At 50.6% G+C, this 20,195-nt stretch overlaps 7 protein-coding genes across 7 annotated transcripts; 1 reads left to right on the top strand and 6 right to left on the bottom strand.

Moving 5' to 3' along the window:
• Positions 1 to 123: 123 nt before the first annotated feature.
• Positions 124 to 975, bottom strand: UHO2_02892 (uncharacterized protein; the record flags this gene model as incomplete). The annotated part of the gene is made up of 1 exon (XM_041555680.1): positions 124 to 975. One exon carries the CDS (start codon positions 973 to 975, stop codon positions 124 to 126), a length of 852 nt encoding a protein of 283 aa, XP_041411614.1.
• A 397-nt stretch (positions 976 to 1,372) lies between these two features.
• UHO2_02891 (uncharacterized protein) lies at positions 1,373 to 5,581 on the top strand (the record flags this gene model as incomplete). Its single annotated transcript, XM_041555679.1, has 3 exons — positions 1,373 to 2,306; positions 2,415 to 2,843; positions 2,991 to 5,581. 3 exons carry the CDS (start codon positions 1,373 to 1,375, stop codon positions 5,579 to 5,581), a joined length of 3,954 nt encoding a protein of 1,317 aa, XP_041411613.1.
• Positions 5,582 to 6,125: 544 nt separating this feature from the next.
• Positions 6,126 to 7,910, bottom strand: UHO2_02890 (uncharacterized protein; the record flags this gene model as incomplete). The annotated part of the gene is made up of 1 exon (XM_041555678.1): positions 6,126 to 7,910. The coding sequence occupies one exon, from the start codon at positions 7,908 to 7,910 to the stop codon at positions 6,126 to 6,128; it is 1,785 nt and encodes a 594-aa protein (XP_041411612.1).
• A 2,264-nt stretch (positions 7,911 to 10,174) lies between these two features.
• UHO2_02889 (uncharacterized protein) lies at positions 10,175 to 10,861 on the bottom strand (the record flags this gene model as incomplete). Its single annotated transcript, XM_041555677.1, has 1 exon — positions 10,175 to 10,861. One exon carries the CDS (start codon positions 10,859 to 10,861, stop codon positions 10,175 to 10,177), a length of 687 nt encoding a protein of 228 aa, XP_041411611.1.
• A 2,089-nt stretch (positions 10,862 to 12,950) lies between these two features.
• Positions 12,951 to 13,376, bottom strand: UHO2_02888 (uncharacterized protein; the record flags this gene model as incomplete). The annotated part of the gene is made up of 1 exon (XM_041555676.1): positions 12,951 to 13,376. One exon carries the CDS (start codon positions 13,374 to 13,376, stop codon positions 12,951 to 12,953), a length of 426 nt encoding a protein of 141 aa, XP_041411610.1.
• An 884-nt stretch (positions 13,377 to 14,260) lies between these two features.
• Positions 14,261 to 15,365, bottom strand: UHO2_02887 (uncharacterized protein; the record flags this gene model as incomplete). The annotated part of the gene is made up of 6 exons (XM_041555675.1): positions 14,261 to 14,514; positions 14,617 to 14,634; positions 14,736 to 14,823; positions 14,922 to 15,022; positions 15,111 to 15,120; positions 15,243 to 15,365. 6 exons carry the CDS (start codon positions 15,363 to 15,365, stop codon positions 14,261 to 14,263), a joined length of 594 nt encoding a protein of 197 aa, XP_041411609.1.
• A 605-nt stretch (positions 15,366 to 15,970) lies between these two features.
• On the bottom strand, positions 15,971 to 19,498 carry UHO2_02886 (uncharacterized protein; the record flags this gene model as incomplete). The annotated part of the gene is made up of 2 exons (XM_041555674.1): positions 15,971 to 16,222; positions 16,304 to 19,498. 2 exons carry the CDS (start codon positions 19,496 to 19,498, stop codon positions 15,971 to 15,973), a joined length of 3,447 nt encoding a protein of 1,148 aa, XP_041411608.1.
• Positions 19,499 to 20,195: the final 697 nt, after the last annotated feature.

The following is a 20,195-nucleotide window of genomic DNA, read 5'->3' as shown; positions in this document are numbered from 1 at the left end:
AAGACTGCAGCATTCAATGCTATCTTTGCAACAGGATCTCCAATTAAAACAATGTCTTGGCCAACAGTGTCAAGTGTGAGTTTGAGAACAAGAAAAAGGGCTAATATTGAGCATGGGCATTGTTCAAATGCTCTTCTTCTTGCCACGAGCACCACGAGCACCGCTTTGCTTGGGTTCCTCCTCACCAGGCGGCATAACCAACAGAATCGCAACAGGAATTAGATAGAACCAATATTTCTGCAAAAAGCTTTTCTCCTTTTCTACCGGCTTGACCGTTCCATCCTGATTGGTAGGCATTGCTTGTTTCAAGGTTACATCTTTTACCCTTTGCGTGTGTTTGGTGATGAGTTTTGTGTTCAAGTTAAATCCTTGCTGGCGTTCGGTGGCGATGGAAGAAGGATTGCGACGACGTGCTCGAACTTTTCGTGCATTGCTGAGCATGGTGTTTAGCTTGGTTGGGTTGCCAAGCGGACAGGATTGCGGAGAGAGGGAGATGTCTAATACTCTGTATGAAAGTCCTGTCACCGTTAGGCGCCAAGTGTCGGAGGGTGAAGGTGAGTAAGCAGGGCGAAGGGTGAGAACTAGTTCGTCGTCTAGGGTGGGTAGGTCAGGATGAGATTGTCTTAAATGACACAACCTAATACTAGTCATCAAACTGACCTCTTCCCCTTCTGCCCCATCCGCCAGTTTACCCCGCGCTTCGGTAAGAGCTACTTGGTAAAACCTTTGCCCAGCATCCTCCTTATATGCCTCTTCTTTCAACCCCTCCACCTGCCTCGAAGAAAGCTTATTACTGAGCGCCAAAGAAGAGTTGGTGCCAAGGGAAATCGGGTCTAGTTCGATCGTTGCTCTCAAACTCCACTCCGAAGAAGGGTTGATACGATGGAGGAGGTTGTAACTTGCTGCATCAGCCACTGAAGCGAGGGTCAAGGTGGTGGTGAACAGCAGCAGTAGACTTGAGATTGTGACCCTCATCGTGGAGTGTCGTTGCGGCGAGGAGAGGGTCGTTGGTGGTGATGAGCAAGAGCAAGGGAGAGCAAGAGCGAGAGGGAAATGCTGGCGCGCGCTTTCAGTTGAGGGAGTTGAAGTAGATAAAGCTACACAAAGCCTAGAGACAGCGAGGGTAATGCTTACGGCCGAGTGAAAGGCCTGAACATCTTAGCACGGACCACATGTGTCACAACCTACTCAAGACAAATGCTTTGTTATGTTCCGCAGTCAATGCGGCTCTCCGCCACTCTTCTTTTGTATATATACAGACTCCTCGCTCTCTCGCTCTCTGTCTCTTACCATTATTATCCATGCAGAAAATCAGATTCCTCAACTGATTAAGAGTCTGAAGCTCAGCAGCTTCTAGCGCCTCGCCACCAGGATGCCACCAAGAGTAGATAGCGTAGCACTACTCGAACGCACCATGCAGATGATCAGGGAAACTCACACCAACTGGGATGAAGACCAAGTCTTGGAGCGTGCCTTCTCGCTAATAAACCTCCAACCCAACACCAACCAAGCAGAGAAGATCCCCAAGTCGGTGCTCAGCATCATCTCGCAAATCGTCAAGCTCAACGAGAACAACTGGGCCATCTGGGAGCCGATGTTCATGGACTGCATCTGCCCAATCAAGAACACCAAGCAGATCCTCACTGAGGAGATTCCCAGTGGCCATACCGACTATGATGAGGAACTAGACAGCCACTTGCTGGGTCTCATCTTGTCCTCCTGTGACCATGGACCCACCAGCCATATCAACACCTACACCGTGCGGGAGCAAGGTGAGGAGGAGCAGCTCGGCTCTACACTCTACAAGAAGCTCAAAGCCACTCTCACAATAAATGACAAAGTTAAGCTCTCCGCCATTCACGACCGGGTACACGAAGTCAAGCTAGCCCAGCGCAACATTGCCAACCTTGGTAAGGAGCTCGATCAAATCTGGAATGATGCAGCCAGGCTCGGTAGCCACATGGACGAAAAGCTCAAGAAGTCTACCCTGTACCGCTGCATCAAAGACGACTGGCTCTACACCCAGACAGTAGACTCCCTCAAAGCTGCTCAACCTGGTTGCAGCTATGAGTATGCCTATCATGCACTAGCTAAGAAGCACCAAGAAGCTGAGCTCTCAGGTCGTATCCGAGCCATGGCCAGAGCCGCGAGCAATAGAAGTTCAACAGGCCAAGCTGGCGAGCATAGGCAGGTTCTTAACCAAGAGGGCTACAATAGGGGCAGGCACGACCCTGCAAACCCTAATGAACTGGCCAAGTGCTATAGGTGTAGGCAACCCGGGCACATTGCCATCAACTGCACCAACAGTCAGGAGCAAACTCCTACTCAGCAGGGATAGGGACTCGGGTGCACCTTTTTCATAAGCAACACTGGCAACCGCAAACAAGACAGTACGTGGATTCTCGACTCTGGAGCTACACATCACATGGTACATGATGAGGGTAAGCTCATTGCTCCGACGCCGAAGCAAGGATCTGTAGATACTGCTGGACATGAACGGTTGCGAGTACAGGCAATAGGTGATGCAACTTTGCGAGTAAGAGACGTTAAGATACCACTCACTGACGTACTTCACGTTCCCAACCTTAGCAAGAACCTATTGTCCATCCCAGCGCTGACTGAAAATGGTGCATGTGTGATATTTGAAGAGTCTGGAGCTACTATCCTCCAGCATGATGGGAGCATGGTCAAGAGCAAGACCAACCGGTGCAAGAAGAGATGGGAGGTTTACGGTGACTCCCTAGCAGCACAGCTCAATGATCCCCTAGAGGGCATTGATGCTACCACAACACCAGCAAAACCCGCGAGCCACACGACGAGCAAGCTATGGCATGAACGATTTGGTCATCCTGGCAGGAACAAAACCAAGCAAATCCAGGCCCACTACTTAGGAAAAGAAACACAGCTTGGACATGACGCAAGGGATTGCAACTGTTGCAGCCAAGCAAAGCAAACATGCGCAAGAATGACAAGTAGCAAAACAGAGTGAGCCCAGGCACCCCTGGAGCTGGTACACATTGACTTGATGACGGACCTGAAAGGCCATCCCAACTACCACCATGCACTGGTAGTTGTAGATGACTCATCATCCTATGTATATGTGAAACCACTCCTCAGCAAGGCCGAAGCATTCCCCGCCCTAAAGGCATGGATCAAGGCAGCAGAGATAGCAATGGACCACACGCTAAAGTGCATCCGCAGCGACAACGGAACAGAGTGGTCCAGCTTTGGAGCAGAAGAATGGAAACGAGAAGCAGGGTTCAAGTGGCAGAAAACCACACCTTATGTCAGTGCCCAGAATGGGAGAGCAGAGTGCATGATCAGATCCCTTCAAGAAAAGATGTGTGCAATGCTTGTCCAGAGATCAGTACCAAAGGAGCTGTGGCCCTACGCCATCATGGCTGCAGGGCACACACTGAACTTGACACCCTCTACTGAAGCAAATAGGATTCCATACGAGGACTTCCACCGCAAGTCTGCGCATGGCTTGGCCAAGCAGCTGTGTGTCTTTGGCTGCCTTGCTTGGGTCCACCTCCCCAAGAAGGATCATACAGGAAAGCACAGCGTAAGAGCAATCCCAGGAATCATGGTCGGCTATGATGACGAGCACAAGGGCTGGAAATTCTTTACCCCCGGCCACACCCCATCTATACAGTGGAGCAACTCAGCCACATTCCATGAAGCCAAAGGTTGGCATGATCGCCCCAGTGTGCAGAGCCCACTGCAGTTCGGCTTCGAGAGCCTCGAAGCAGAAGATACTAGACCCGAGACAGATAGCGACAAGCCCGAATTGGAGGTGGAAGTACTCGACATGGAGGACCCACTTCCCAAAATACACACTGCACTGCCCGCCGACCCTATAGATGACAACAGGTTGGAGCTCGATGTTGAAGAGATAATTGGAGAAGCACACACAGCCACCCTGAACCTCACGCCAACCTTAAAGGAAGCACTCGCCAGCGATGATGCACAACAATGGCAGGAAGCCATACGCAAGGAGCTGGACGGACTTGAGGCAATGGGAACATGGGAGATTGTGGATGTTCCACCAAACACTAGACTTGTCGACTCCAAAATAGTCCTTCGGCTCAAATTGGATGCCGATGGCATACCAGTCCAGCACAAAGCGAGACTCGTCGCACGGGGCTTTACACAGCGGGAGGGTATCGACTTCGAAGAAACCTTTGCACCTGTGGCACCGCTCAGCGCAATAAGAGCCCTGTTATCTTTGGCAGTGGAGCGCAACTGGGAAGTCCATCAGCTTGACATCACAATGGCTTACCTCAACTCCACGCTCAACCATGTGATCTACATGAAACCACCAGAAGGTGCCAAAGTGCCAAAAGGGAAAGCCTACCGAGTCATCAAGGGACTGTATGGCCTTAAACAGTCGGGATGGGAATGGAACATGGAGTTTGATAAGTTCCTGCGATGCTCAAACTTCCACAGGCTCGACTGTGCACCATGCATCTACACTAGAGGAGAAGGAGATAACTTTGCAATAGTGGTCATCTATGTTGACAACACACTAATTATAGCTCCAACCCTAGAAACAGTAAGGCATATCAAGGAGGAAATAGGCCAAAGATGGCAGATGGAGGATGGTGGCAATGTCTCCCACTTCCTCGGGATCAAAATCACCAGGGATCGAGAAGCGAAAACCATGGACCTCGAGCAAACTAGTTATGTTAAGCAGCTTCTGGATGAACATTTGGACAAGCGCAGAAGGAAGTCTAGCGTACCACTCCAAGACATTCCAGTCCCAGAAATGGCAGCAAGCATAGCAGAACGAAAGGAGTACCCACAGATCGTCGGCAAACTCCTGTGGTTGTCTAATGGAACACGTCCAGACATCAGCCAAGCCATCGGCATCCTTGCACACTATATGACACAACCGTCAAGGGAGCACTACAATGCTGCACAGAAAGTACTCCAATATTTGGACTACACACGAGATATCCGCTTACAATATGGCAGCAACAAGCAACAAGACTTTCTGATGGCACACAGCGATGCAAACTGGGCAAGCGACGCTACAGCACAACGCAAAAGCTCATCTGGTTCAGCAGTGTTTGTATGTGGCAACCTGGTAGCATGGAAATCAGCACTACAGCACTGCACCGCCTTATCGGCAGTGGAAGCAGAATTTGTAGCTGCGACAGAAGCCGCACGAGAGGTCCTGTTCTTCAAACACCTCTTCAAGGCCATTGGAATTGATGTTGGTATCCCTACAATCTTTTCAGACAACACTGGTACCATCCAGGTTAGCAAGGACCCTGCACAACGCTGGAAGTTAAAGCACATTGACACCAAATACCACTTCATCAGAGACAATGTGCAAGATGGAAAGGTCAAGATCAAGTACATTAACACTGCAGATAACTTGGCAGACCTCTTTACCAAACCAGTGGGAAAGACTATACTACAGTGTGTGCGACAGGGACTGGGACTAAAAGCCCAGCATGATGCAGTGGCTCGGCAGTCTCCTGCCTTGCCACTGAGGGAGGCAGTTGAGGGAGTTGAAGTAGATAAAGCTACACAAAGCCTAGAGACAGCGAGGGTAATGCTTACGGCTGAGTGAAAGGCCTGAACATCTTAGCACGGACCACATGTGTCACAACCTACTCAAGACAAATGCTTTGTTATGTTCCGCAGTCAATGTGGCTCTCCGCCGCTCTTCTTTTGTATATATACAGACTCCTCGCTCTCTCGCTCTCTGTCTCTTACCGTTATTATCCATGCAGAAAATCAGATTCCTCAACTCTTTCTCAAGTTGGAACAAAGTTGCAATTGGCACGTGCGCTGCTTCGGTGGGGGGAATTTTCTTTTTTGAAAATGTTTGTGGCGAGAATCTGACATGATCAAGGAAATTGCCTTTGCCTGATGTTTGCAAGCTGTTCAGGTAGACCTTGGAATCGAGCCGCTCAACACATTCAGAACACAATCGCTAGCTCGGTACAGCAGCTGAAAGGTAGCATACCCTCTCCAGCACGATTCGATCAAGGAAAGAAAACGTATTTCAAGTGGATAACATGTGGAAAGACACTGAAGAAGAACGCTATATCATCGAAAACAGCACGAGTGTAAAAAGTTATGCCAACAGCCGCCCAATGAAAAGGTGAGGTCTACATGACGATACAACAACATGCACCCTTATCGACCTCGTCTTGATGCCTGTTGTTCTTTCTTTGAGACAAAGCGGCAGATGTTGCCTGTGTTGCTGATGGTTGTGGGTATTGCTGCTGCTGCTGCTGCTGCTGCTGATGCTGCTGATTCTGCTGGTGGGGATACAGCTGGTAGGACTGCTTCTGCTGTGGTGGATGGGAGTACGCTGAGCGATGACTGCTTCTGCTGTGGTTGCTAGCTCTTGATCTGGATCTGCGGGCGCCAAATGCAGCGTCGATTGGGCTAAGGCTGTTGCTCCTCTGGGGAAACACAGCTGGAGCTGGAGTAAGGATCTGTTGCTCCTCCTCTATTGGCTTGTGCTCTTCGAGCAGCTGCTGTTGTTGCTGCCTCTGCTGGTCCTCATGCAACTTGCTCGCCTTTTGTGCAGCAATAAGGTCGCGATGGCTCAAGGGGAGGCCGTTTCGATCCCAAGTATCGATCAAGCCTTCGTATTTGCTAAATCTGCCCTCTTTGCCAGCTTTGAGGAATTGTTCCTGCTGCAGCTTTCTTGCTACCGTGGGAATGATCTGATCCTCCCAGTCGTTCACGCTCTTGCTTCCTGGCGAGGCACGGAGTGCGTCGAGGATTCTGTTGGTGTCGTTGCTAGCCTCGCCAAAAGAGGGAGGTGCCGAGGTTTCACGGAAGCGTCGAGCTGTGGAGCGGAAAGCGTCGGGTTGAATCTTTCGATCGCGCACGCTGGGTGAGGCTGAGGGATGCAAGTCCTGATGCGCACGAAGCAACTTTGCTGTGGGAGAAGGAGTACTGCCTAACGGATGGAACTCTTCCATCAGCTTTGGGTCCATGGTGGCTGCCGCTGCGGCTCTGCGGCGCGATAAAGAACTTGTCCGTTGATGACCATTGGCGGTCCTACGTGGTTCTTGAGACGACTGATCCGGTGTACGTCGCGATCTTGGCACAGATTCTGGTGGTGGATTGACAATGTCCAAGCTGGGTCGCATGGGCGTCGACTGCGTTCTCAACCTCCTCCGCTCGAAAGACGATCTGTGGCCCACGCCGTTCGGAGCAGTGGGTGCATACTCATCGGCACCCGCCACTTGAGGAGTGACATCGATACTGCTTTCCAACCCATCATCATCATCATCATCATCATTATCATCATCATCACCACCACCTCCTCCTGCTCCTGCTCCTCCACCGTGTCTCACCATTGCTGAACGACAGGAATCGCGCCCGGATGATGAAAGAATGGAGTCGCTGGAAGCGTTGATCTTCTGCGCTTGCTTACGTGCTGCTGCGATCTGCCGCGCCTTCAGCCTTGCTCTTGCGGTGGCATCATTGGACGAAATCGAAGCTGGGGAAGCGTGAAAAGAAAGGCTGCTCGTCGCATTGAGCGCTGCTGTTTGCCCGCTCAGGGAGGCAAATCTGTTGTGAAACTGATCGATGGAAGACTCGTGCTGATGATGCTGAACGACCTCGCGCGACATTCTACGTTGCTGACTTCCAGGCGAACGTGGCCAGCCGGCATGGCTTTCTTGGATGCGAGAAATGCGTTTGCTGATATCTTTCGAGTCGGCTTCCAGCTTCTTGCGCAGGGCCGGCACAATCTGATCGTCCCATGGAATGTTGGATTGCGATGTAGGCGGAACGGAATTCGGACCCCATTCATCGTAACGATTGCCGCTGGAGGAAGAGGGGTTGTTGGAGCTTCCAAACTCGTTGACCTTCTGTCGATCAGAGAGCGGAGGCGGAAGGGTGCGGGAATAAGGTAGTGTTGCTGCCGCCATCTTGCACCACTGCTCTTCGAGCGAGTCAAAGAGAAGAAAGGGATGTGTGCGGTGTGGAGGAGTTGAGCCTTTCTGCGGGAACAAGGAGTCCAAGCTGCTTTGCGAGTGTCTTCCAGGAGGTCATTTGTGCAGTTGAGAACTGCTAGCTGAGGCGTGAAGGATGGTTAGGGAGCTGCTTGTCGTTCGAGATGGTTCTGTCCCCACTGCTTTTGTCGTGTGGGCTCCAAGTCTGGAAAAGGGGTCCTAACTTACCAAACTACACTAACAACTCTTCAGTGCGACGCTAAAGGATGACGCCGAGCCGATCTGATCGGAGATCGAGGATAAGCGATCTCACTAGAGATCGGGTAGAACCAAGTGCCCCCTCGTTGTCAGGCTGGATGATGAACTATAGCAACTCGCACATTCGGCATGTGCCATCCATATGTATATATTGTAGAAAGTTAACATTGTTTAGGTTCCGTTACTGGTGATTGGGGATAGTCTAAGTACAATGTCACTACTCTTTTTAAGGCAGAAACATATACTAAATTGACTAAGGAGAATGTGGCAAGAGCCTAGTGCTCTCTGTGAGGTATATATACAAATGAGTGGTACATGCCCTATGTGGGAGTACTACTACTCAATGATCTACCATGACAATGAGTGGGACTGCATTGTACCCAATCTCTGCTGAGATCTACTTGGTCCCATCTCTGATCAGATCAGTCATCTAACTGGATCAGCTCTGCCTGATCCCCAACCAGATCAGCTCCATGTCATCTTTTAGTGTCTCATTGGATCGTTATCTTTGGCACCCCCTCTCGATCTGATGTACCCTGTTGGAATGATCAATCCAAGTAATTGTTGGATGTGCGAGAGTGTTGGTGTTGTGAGTGGTTTCGTTAGGACATTGGCTAGGTTTTTGCAGCTCTGAACTGGAGCAATTGTCAGCTTGCAATCTCGTTGCACAGGAAGAAATGGGCAATGTTGATATGCTTTGTCCTTTTGAAGTGTTGAGGGTCATTTGCTATAGCCTGAGTGCCTGACAAGTCACTATGTAGGTTCAGTATGTCTCGGTCAATGGTGAGTTCCCCATTGTGGGAGTAGATGCTCAATGTTCCAGTGCTGACATGTATCCCTGTCATCTTTGATACTGGTTGGTTCAGTTCCTGCAAGAACATTGAGGCCCATAGTAATTCCCTAGCTGCCATTGCTAATGCTACATATTTGGCCTCTACTGAACTGTTTGCCACTGTCTGTTGAAGTTGTGAAGCCCAGCTACACATGAACCCTTCAATGGTGAAGATGTAGCCAGTTGTTGACCTTCTGCAGTTGCATGATCCAGCCCAATCACTGTCTGCCCATCCTGAGAGTAATGGTTCATTACCCAATACCCTTGTTGAGAGGCTGACCTCCACTGTCCCTTTCAAGTACCTTAATACACACTTGGCAGCTGCAAGATGTTCTCCAGATGGGTTTGCTACAAACCATGTGCATCTACTGACTGCAAATGCGATATCTGGTCTTGTGCCCTGAGCAATCCATAGTAGCGATCCTATGAGTGAGGCATAGTGTCGTACCTCTTCAGTGCTTGCTGCACTTCCTTCTCATGGCTTGAGAGAGTTAATGCTTTCAGTCGCCAGTGTTGAAGCCATCCAAGCCTGGTCCATCCCAAACTTTGCTATGATGCCCTCAATGTATCCACTCTGATTGATTGAGAGCATGCAGGCTTCTTGGTTGTAGTTTACATTCAGCCTGATAATGTGAGATACATTTCCTTGATCAGTGATGCTGAAGATGCTTGACAGCTGCTGTCATACAGACTGAACTCATGAGGCAGTTGCTGTGATGATGAGCAAGTCATCAACATATACTGCAAGGAGTATCATCACATCCTTCAAGCCATGTGTATACATGCATGGTTCTGCTTGGCACCATCTGAAGCCAAATGCCTGTAGTTGTTTGTCCAGTGCTGCATGCCACAGTCATCCAGCTTGCTTGAGACTGTAAAGGGCTTTCTTTAGCTTATAACATTTGTCCTTGGTCTCTTTTCCTTCAAATGTTGGGGGTATCTGGATGTGCATGTCTTTGTCAATCTTTCCATTTAGGAATGCAGTGCTTACATCAAGTTGTATTGTGTGCAATCCATATCGATGTGCAATGGCAAGCAGTATCCTGACTGTCTGTAGACAAACAACTGGACTAAATGTCTGATTGTAATCCAGTCCCTGGCATTGAGCATATCCTTGTGCAACAAGGTGCACTTTGTACCTTGTTGCACATCATTGCACATTGAGCTTTAGTTTGTAGACCCAGCAAACACCAATGAGTTTACCATTTCTCAGAATGTCAGCTAGCTTGAAGACATTCATCTTGTTCATGCTCTCCATTTCACTGACCATGGCTTCTTGCCATTTGTCCCAGTCATCACAGGCCTTAGCTTTGTTGAGTGAGAGGGGTTCTAGCAGGATGCCATTGGCACTGTGCATCTGCTGCCTGCTCGCAACAAGGGTGGTGCCATTCATCATGGTGACTGCAAATGCCATGTGGTCCAGGTGGTGATTGCTGATAGTGGGGGCCTGGGTGTCAGAGCAAGCTGTGGCAAAGGCCATGTAGCTAAGTGGACCTGGTGACTCTGTGCAAATGGGCTCAAGGATGGAGATGTCATCATACATGTCTGCCATTGCATCACTGTGAGGGGTCTCGAGCAGTGGCACATTCCCCAGAGTATTCATGAGGTCCTGTATGGTGATCCCCCCTTCAGACATTGCCACATCTAGTTCTGCCCCTAGATCTGCAGCGATAGCATCAAGGTTGATAACCATTTCCCCTGCTTCCTCAATGGCATTCATCATGCAATCCCACTCGTGATCGAAGTCCAATGCCTCCGAAGGGTCCAAATCAGTTACCAAGTGATGTTGATGAGAGTATGGCTGGATGGAGGGTGGTGCGATGTCATTCGAGTCCATCTTGTCTGAGGTATCATCTGGTGTGAGCCAGGTGTAGGATTGAAGGAGATCGTGATCACCAACAATGATGGGTGTGTGGGGAAAGGGGGTGTTAGTGTCTGACTGTTCCAATTCTGAGAAATGGATGTCCTTGGTAATGATGACATGGTCAAGCTCAGGCAGCCAAACCTTGTGGCCTTTGATCACATGAGGTGCATCAGAGAAACCCAAGTATTTCCCTTGAAGGGCACATGGGCAGAGATGCTTGCTTATGACTGGGTGGTCTCAGAGCCATGTCAAGCAGGTGCTCCCTCTAAGTATGACATAGGCCATGCATCCAAAATGTTGGATGTGGTGTAGTTCAGGTCATTTGTTGTAAATCAGTTCAAATGGAGTCACATTTCCATGAGTGGTACCTGCCAGTCTGTTGTGAATGAATGCCACCTGTGCAATAGCATGAGGCCACCAATGCTCATTCATTCCTGAGTCATACAGCAGACTACATGCAATCTTTTGGATGATCTGGATGGCTCATTCAGCAAAGGCATTGTCTGTATGCTGCTGGGTGGGTGAGGCCATTATCTTCACACCCATTGATGAACAGAGGTCTCAGAAAGCATTTGACCATAATTCTCCTTGGTCAACCTGGACCTCCTTGATACCATGGTCAATGAGGATTTCTGATGGTTTCTTATGCATGGTGACCTGCTTTTTGGATAGCCACCATGCAGCCTCTTGAGATGCCTCTCTTTTGCTGGCCAGACCTCACACCCAGATCATGCCTGAGTATGCATCATGGATGATGAGCACATATGCAAACTTTGCATTACTGTGAAGCAGTCCCATCACATCCATTGAAACTAGCTCAAGTGGCATTTCTAACCACCTGGGATGGGTGGTATTCTTTGCTGTAGCTTTACTATGCACACACACATCACATAGTGTTCCAGGGTCAGTGGCAGCAGATGATGGTATGTCATGGGAAAGGGTAACTGCCTGTGTCTGCATGATGGCATCATGGCTGGCATGGCCCAATCTCTGGTGCCAGAGGTCTGCTTTATTGCATGGCCCATGTGAGTGGGCCACATTCACCATCCTGGAAGTGAAGGTGAGGGAGACAGCAGGCTTAGGCATGCTGTCATCCCATATCATCATGGCAACAGCAGGATAACTGTCCCCACTGGTTGGCATGCCAATCACACATCTGTCCTTATCCTGTACTGTTATGACTTCTTTCTCAAAGGTCACTTTTCCTTGTGCATGCATGACCAACTTTGTGCCAATAAGGTTTGTCACAAGGCCAGGTACAAGCAAACAGTCTTTATAGATCATTCATTCCCATTGCCACTTCTGAGGGTTGAAATTCAGGAGACTGACTGTACCCCCCAACTTGGTAGCAAACAGTTGTCCTCCATCAGCAGTGGTGATATTGACTGGGTTCTCCACAACTTGCCAACCTTTCCCATGTTGAGAAGAGTTGACCATGATGCAGGATGCTCCTGAGTCAAATACAAAGGGAATGAACCAGGGAGGTAGGTCAATGGGTGCCAGTTTAACTTTGGTAAAGAAAGCTAAGACCAGCACCATATCCTAATCATCTCTGTTCCCTTCTATAGGTAACATGATGCAGGTGTTTGCACAGCCTTTGGGTGTTGCTTTGATCCTCCCTTGCTTCCATCATGCATGAGCTTTGGCATCTGGGCAACAATTAGCCACATGGCCATGTTCCCCACAAGCCCAGCAGTTAATTAACATAGCTGCTTGCAAGGCAGTGAGTTCAGATGCCTCAGCCATGGGGGACAGATGCACAGGTGCACTTTTGGTGGTAAGCTCATAGCACTGGCTTAGGACATTGGCAACACTTTTGGCTGTTTGATCCTTTCCATTGAGTTTTTCATGCAATATGAACACTGAGTTAAATAGTGTGTTCTTGTCTGAAGGTAGGGCATGTTTGAGTGTCCTGTAGCAATAGTCTGGCATCTAACTTATTGGAAAAGCTACACATGATGATTGAGCTAAGCATAGAATCAGCATCCTCAAAAGTCATTACCTTTCAGTCAAGAACATTTCGTGTGAAAGGGACAACCAACAGCAAGGTGAATATCTTGCATCACCAAATGTGCACAGAAACTGCCCTTGGATCAAGAAGGTCTTGTTCATCCCACTTCATTCTGTCATTTAGACCTGAAAGTACCTTAAGATGATGGTTTGTGAGCATGCTGAGCTCCAGGGTAGGTCCTGGCATAGCCTCATGACCAATGAGGCAATGGCTGGTGACAATTAAGTCAAGGGCAGGAGTGTCACCTCTAGCTGATGTCGGTGCTTTGCTCTTAACTGGGTGGTCAAATTGCTCAGTGTTTTGAATGACCTTGACTGCACCTTTGATCTTGAGGTTGAGGATACAAGCAGCATTCCATTCTTTGTTTGCAATGAAAAGGTTCACTCTAGTGCACATTTGTTTCCCGAGCTTGGAATGGTTAGAGTTTTGCACAGGGGCAGCAAATGCACTGTAGATAGGATAGTTAACATTTGACATACTGTTGTGGTAGTGTATCAGCTTATTGGGCTCATAACCTGTAGAAAGTTAACATTGTTTAGGTCCTGATACTGGTGATCAGGGATAGTCTAAGTACAATGTCACTACTCTTTTTAAGGCAGAAACATATACTAAATTGACTAAGGAGAATGTGGTGAGAGCCTAGTGCTCTCTGTGAGGTATATATACAAATGAGTGGTAAATGCCCTATGTGGGAGTACTACTACTCAATGATCTACCATGACAATGAGTGGGACTGCATTGTACCCAATCTCTGCTGAGATCTACTTGGTCCCATCTCTGATCAGATTGGTCATCTAACTGGATCAGCTCTGCCTGATCCCCAACCAGATCAGCTCTGTGTCATCTTTTAGTGTCTCGTCGGATCGTTATCTTGGGCATATATATCTGCTGGAGATATCGATCCAGCAGAGCACGATCTGATCGGAGATCGGGCGGGCCAAGAGGATAGGATAGAGATCGAGGACCATTTGGGTCCCGTCCGTTGTCATACTTGCTCATTAGGTGGCATGCTCCCACAGTCAGCCAGAAAGGAGAAATGTATATAGATGATGAGCAGAGAGCTCGAGGCTAGGGCTATGTTCTTGCCTTATGTCAATATAGTATAGTGTCTTGGTTCAAAAGCTTGAACACCGTCACTTGGACTGATATCTCCCCGATAAGTGTCGATCAGAGTTACATCTTCCAACACAATACTAGCGCCTTTGGCTTGCCACCCACGGTCCGCTCAAAAAGCTCATCCCATAAACGAGTGTGTTTGTGTATTGGACAAGGTGACGCAGAACAACAAAACGGACGGGATGCGGAGCGGGAAGAAGGACAACAAGGAAGCAGACTCTGAGTGAGCCAAGCATTGGCAACGCTTAGGCAAGCAGACCGATGCCCAAGCCAAGGACAAGGGAAGCAACACTTGCAACCATGGCGGCGGTGCTGCCCTGGACCATGCCCATTGCACCGTTGCTGCCAGGGCGACTAGGGCGGTCAGTGGCACTCGAGAGGGTAGCATTTGCCGAGCCAGTGGCAGCCTGAGTCGCCGAGCTGTTCGGGTCAGCGTTGGTGTTGGCCGTAACTTGAGCAGGCTCAGTGCCGTTGGGTCGCACCTCAAACGAGCTCGACGCTGTTCATCGCCAAGCACAGAGCGAGATGAACAGCGAGATGAAGAGCAAGCATTGGTCAGCATACATCCCGACCCAAGGCAAGATTGTGTTTCAGCACTTACTGTAGTACACCTGGGCGTCTGTTTTCGTCGAATGCAAGCATCAAAGATCATGACGACAGATTTGGATCAGCTTCTGTTGCCTCCTAAAAGCAACTTGCACAGTCTTGTGCACCACTCACGATCAAGCTCGTAGTTGCTGCTGTTGACAAACAGCACCGTGTAGGTGCCGCTAGGAATGCGGTCGATAAAGATTTGCGCGCTGCCGTTCTGTAGTATACGGGATGGAGGGAGAAAGTAGGTGAAAGAGGCTCAGCATGTCGGAGCTTACTCCATAGCAAGTCTACAGAGTGTGCATAGCAACGTACAGCAGTGTTGAGAGCGTTGCCAATCTGGAAGTTGCCGTTGAGCTGGCTGTTGTTCGAGTTGAGAAGCTGCACCGAGAACAAGGCCGGGTCGCTCGAGTTGGCTGTCGATGCGAGGGGCAAATGGATCAGCATGCCAAAGTCAGTCAGTCGATGCTCTTGTTTGCGATCAGATCGATATCCAACCCGTACCTTTCCAGTTCTGTGGTCATTGTCATTCATGTAGCCGGATCATGTTCCATGCAGATGCAAGAAGGTCAGCCTTGTACTTTCATCAGCTATTCCCACATAACACTTTCTGCCTCGTGCCAAGCGCATACCTACCAAAGTGTTGGTGTAGTTGGTCACCCAGTATCCGCCATTGCTGTTAGGGAACGTCATCTCGAAAGCCTGCGAAAGGCCAACGAGCGACACAAGAAGCGTCAATGCGGCGGCCGTGGTCTGCATCCTGCTGTCCTGAATGCTGTCTTCCAGAGTCAAGTTGAAAAGGGGATGATGGAGGAGGAGGATGAGCAAGAAAGGGACAGGCTCAAGGGGCAGACAGCCTCCCTTTCTCCCCCCCCCCTTTCTCCTCCCCTTTCTCTTCCTTTCTCTCCCTTTCTCTCACTCGCTCTCATCTCACTTGCTCTCGTCCGACTCTTTCAAAGCTAGCCGATGTTGCGAACAAAGCTCCTCTTGGCTGAGATGCAAATTGATGCAGCGACACGAGCAGACAAATGCATTCTAGCACCATTGTTCATCGACACAGCTTCATTTCGACGGCCAAAGGTTTGTCGCTCGAGCCCAACATGTCGCTCAGATGGTACATTAGATTCGATGCAGCCACCCATCTCGCTGTAGTCTGTGTAAGGATGAGCTTGCGGAATCAAGCTTTTGTCCAACAACCTTTGCAAGCACACTCCATGTCATTTTGCTTTCTTTGCAAGATCTTCGCTTCTGCCTCCTGTCTCCTGCTGCCACACCTGCAGTCAGCAATGCTATCTTGGCAGCAATGCTATCTTGGCAGCAACGCTATCTTGGCAGCAATGCTATCTTAACGAGGCTGAGCGCAACTAGTGATGCGGAGTTGGCCGACGAGGCGATTGTGAAGCCTGTGGCGGCGGCAAAGATGTGTTCGGGCATCCCATTGCCAGGTGCATCTCACCATAGCCGGACCAGGGCGGACCTTGTGGATTTGGCATGCCCACACCGCCTGTCATTGGTGTGTAGGCGTAGTGTGGGTGAGCGTGAGCCGAGGCGGTACTAGCGCCTGTACTTGCTGATCCTGTCATTGGCCTACCTGCTCCTCCAATGTCGTCCAAGAACTGCAAATCGACCCAAGAACAGAAACAACAAGGTCAGCATGTCTGCTACACGAATGCAATGTGAGCAAGAGCGCAACTTACCTTGGAAAAGTAGTCAGTCCACGAAAGATCCTCGAGTTGATGCTGTATCGAGCCAGGATCATCTGTATACAGAGGCATGATGCCACGAGCGTCCCCGAAGGAAGCAGGATGAATGCCGCCCATCTTGCTATGCATCCATGCGTCCGTATCGCTGCTCATATGCGATCGCGATGATGTGACAGTGGCACCGGACATGGCAACACTTGCGACAACTCCACCATCGCTCCCACTGCCAGTGGCTCTAGGCATTGCATTTGCACCACCGTTCGGCGCCCCGCCAGGCATCGTGTTGCCTCCACCGCTCATCATGAACGGAGCAAAGGAAGGACAAGTGATGGGTGTCTCGCTACCGAAACTTGCATCACTCACTGAAGTGCGGTTGGGCGACATGGGCGCGCTTGGGATCGGCGACCAGCTGTGTATGTAGGATGCTGCCGAAATGGCATCATTCGCCGCCAATGGTCCACCTCCAGCATCACCAATCTGTCCACTTGCACGCTGTTCCAGTCTCTCGTTCCTCGCAGCTAGTCTCGCCGATGGAGCCAGAGAAGCGTCTGCACGTGCCTCCATCATCCCAGAGACAGCTCTGATGCCCATCATAGTCGATGGCACGAGACCAGACATGCGCTGATCTGCCCTGACCAACATCCTACTCACCCGCTCGCGCTGATCGGAAGTCATGGTGTGCATCGACCTCAATGCTATGTCGCGCAAGATACGGTGCGCTCGACGGAAGAGACGAGAAAAGTATCGATCGTCAAAAGCGGCAAAGATCCTTAGTGTCGATTCCACGAGATCGTTGTCCTCGGCCAGCTTGTCCACCTCGCGGCATTCGTGCCAGACGGTGATCATGAAAGTCGCCGTGCTCATAAAGGCCTGTTGGAAGATGAAGACGAGGTCGCTCATGTGGTCGCCCTCGTGCAATGCAATCACAACACGAAGACATTCTCGAGCATGCAAGACGCATTGTGGATGAAGCATCTTGCGCAGCGCACTGTGTTCCAGGAAGGGCTTGAGGATGTAGAGGCGGATATCGTGCGTGCCACATTGCACCAAGCCGGCTTGCAGGCGGAAAGGGCTCTCGATAGAGCCGAGGTGCCTGGGTGTTTGGCCTACCCATTCCTCCAAACGCTTCGAGAGGATGACCATATCCTTGTACTCGGGCATGGCTCTCTGCTTGCGGTTGGCAGGCGGTTTGCCGCCTCCACCACCATCCTGACGCCATCGTGGCGAATAGAGCAGATGAACAACGTCTTGCACAATCACGTTGAGCTTGATCATATGAACAAAGCCACTCATCACGATCGGCTTGTCTGAAGCTGTGCGTAAAGGCGGTGTCGGAAGGCGTCCACCTGCCTCGTACTGGAAGAGAGTTTCGTCATCCATCTCGAGTGGCAGTCTAACGTCGCAGTCGGAAAGCTTGAGCGCCAGTGGTCTGCCCATATTGATGGAAAAGATGCAATCCAGGATGAAGGCACCCCAGAAGACTCTCCTTCGTAGCTCCTGCTCGTAGGGAGAAAAGCCTCGATAGGCTTTCTCCTGATGCAGACCAATATCCTGCAAAGCACGAATCGCGACACCGAGCACTGTCCAACTTGCACCCGGTCCAATCGCTCCGTGCATAAAAGTGGCGGTGAGAATCATGACCTGCACGTTGATCAGACTGGCAGCGTAGACTTGATGGTAGAGACGACTTGCGGCGGCAAAGTGATCTCCAGCAGTGTCGACGTCGCCGGAGCGAGCCAAGACACGTGGATCGTTGGAGAAGCGAGAGGCGATGGCAAGGATGGTAAACACAAAGCCTCGGAATGCAGAATCTTTGTCAGCACGGCCTGCGTTGAGATCTCGTTGCAGAGATGGACGATGAACGATCGGCATGAGCGGATGCAGGTGCTCGAAAAACACATCAAACAGGGCATCGACGAGGTGGCGATCAGGTAGTGTGTATCGCTCGAACCATTCTTCCGTCACCGCATCGTCTCGACCGACTGCAACCGTGTTTTTGCGTCTAAGCAGTTGGATCCACTCTTTTGAGTTGGTTGGATATAGAGGGCGAGGTGCTGTTCTGGTAGACTTGCCGCTGCTGTTACTGCCGGAAAGGCCAGCTGCGTTGCCACCTGGCTGAGCAATGCCTGAAGTTGACTTGGCGTTTCTACTACTGTATCGATGAGTTTCGTAGCTCATCCCGGCATGGTCGATGGGCTCGTATGATGATCGCTGTGCACCCGCACCCGCACCCGCACCCGCACCTGCACCCGCACCTGCACCTGGACTTGGTGGACGACTCTCATCGGCAATACTATGAAACAAGGTCATGGCAGAAGAGCGACCAAAGTAGCGTGGTCGACCGTCTTCCACGTCCGGCAAGAGAGCATCTCTCTCTTCGCCCTTTGTAGCATCTGCCGATCTACCTGCATTGCCACTTGCGTTTGCTTGAGCATCAGTGCCATCCGGGTCGCTTCCATCACAAGCAAGACGAGGTGCTGAGCGTGATGGCAAGTCTTGATCGTGCCGCGATCCTGGCGAGTCAAGATTTGCACCATCAACTCGCTTGCCCGGATCGCTAGCATGCTTGCTCTCTGCCTCGAGCGACTGCCATGGATTTGCATTCTGTGGTGGAGCACTTGCTCCGCTCGGTCCTGTCACGTTGAGTTCTCCACGCTCGAACTGCTGAGCCACATGCGGTGCTACGGACCGAAGAGCACTGAGAAGCGTCTCGACCTTGCTTTCTAGGATCTCGTACTTGCCTCTCGACCGACCGGCATCACTGCTGAAAGTGCAGCGGTAGTTGTAGGCCGTACAGTTGTTGCAAGTATTGCTCGGGTTCGGCAAGCCTTGGCACTTGATCTTCTTACGTCTGCAAGTGTCGCACGCTACGACGACCCTTCTACGTTTCTTTCCTTTCGAGTCAGCAGCATTGTTGTCCATGGTCTTGGCTTTGGAAGCGGGGGTCGCGGATGACTTGGAGTCTGATGCGGATTTGGCACGCTTCTTTGATGCGGATGGAGAGCGAGCTGCTGTCTGTGTAGATGCTGCGATGACGTTGGCTGCGATGACGTTGGCTGCGATGACGTTGGTGTTGGGTAGTGATGTAGGCGCCGGCGAGTTATCGAACGAGACGCTGGATCGATGTCCGTTTCGCATCGAGACGAGCTCAAAGGCAGCGTAAGCCTCGTCTTGGCTCTCGTATGACATTGCCTCTTCTCTGTGGGAGATGTGTAGCTGAGTAGCGGATGCGGTGCTGAAAAGAGCTAGTGTCGCACCGCAGCCGAGTGCAAGCTGAACGTTGGATCAGGAGGCAGTGCCGGAAGATCAGAGGCAGCGCTGCCTTGACAACATAGATCCCTGACCTCGGCTTCCTCCTTGCTCCTCTCTGATGCTGAGTGCGCCTTTGGAGACTCTGCGGCGATATGAGTCTACTGAATATTCGGCCGTTGCCGAGCGGGAAGGAGGATGAGTGAGTGATATGAACGACAAGTAAGTTCGGTGGGGACATTCATTGGCGACACTGTGGGATCAGGTGACAGATGCAGGTAAGCCAATGGTGGGGAGGGCGGATATGACTAGGAGGAGAACAATGATGGAGGAGGATGGAGGAGGATGGAGGAGGATGGAGGAGGATGGAGGAGGATGGAGGAGGATGGAGGAGGAGGAGGATGCGAGACAGCTTCTAGAGTCATGCTCAAGAGTCATGCTCAAGAGCCAACAAAGGCTTACGGCTTACATTTGGACATCGTACAACCAACGTCCTCAGCACTCGCACTTGTCAGATGCAGAGAAGCTCGAGTGTACGACCTTACACAAGTCTCGCTTGCTCTTTGCTGCTATAGCCGGAAGCCTTTCTTTGCTTCTCTCCATACGACACTTTGTAAGCGCTGCAGGGTCCAGGTTG

The sequence above is a fragment of the Ustilago hordei genome (assembly GCF_900519145.1).
Source record: "Ustilago hordei strain Uho2 genome assembly, contig: UHO2_contig_04, whole genome shotgun sequence".
NCBI classification, from domain to species: Eukaryota; Fungi; Basidiomycota; class Ustilaginomycetes; order Ustilaginales; family Ustilaginaceae; genus Ustilago; species Ustilago hordei.
The sequence above is the reverse complement of the archived record's forward strand: the minus strand, read 5'-3'. Positions and strand labels throughout refer to the sequence as shown.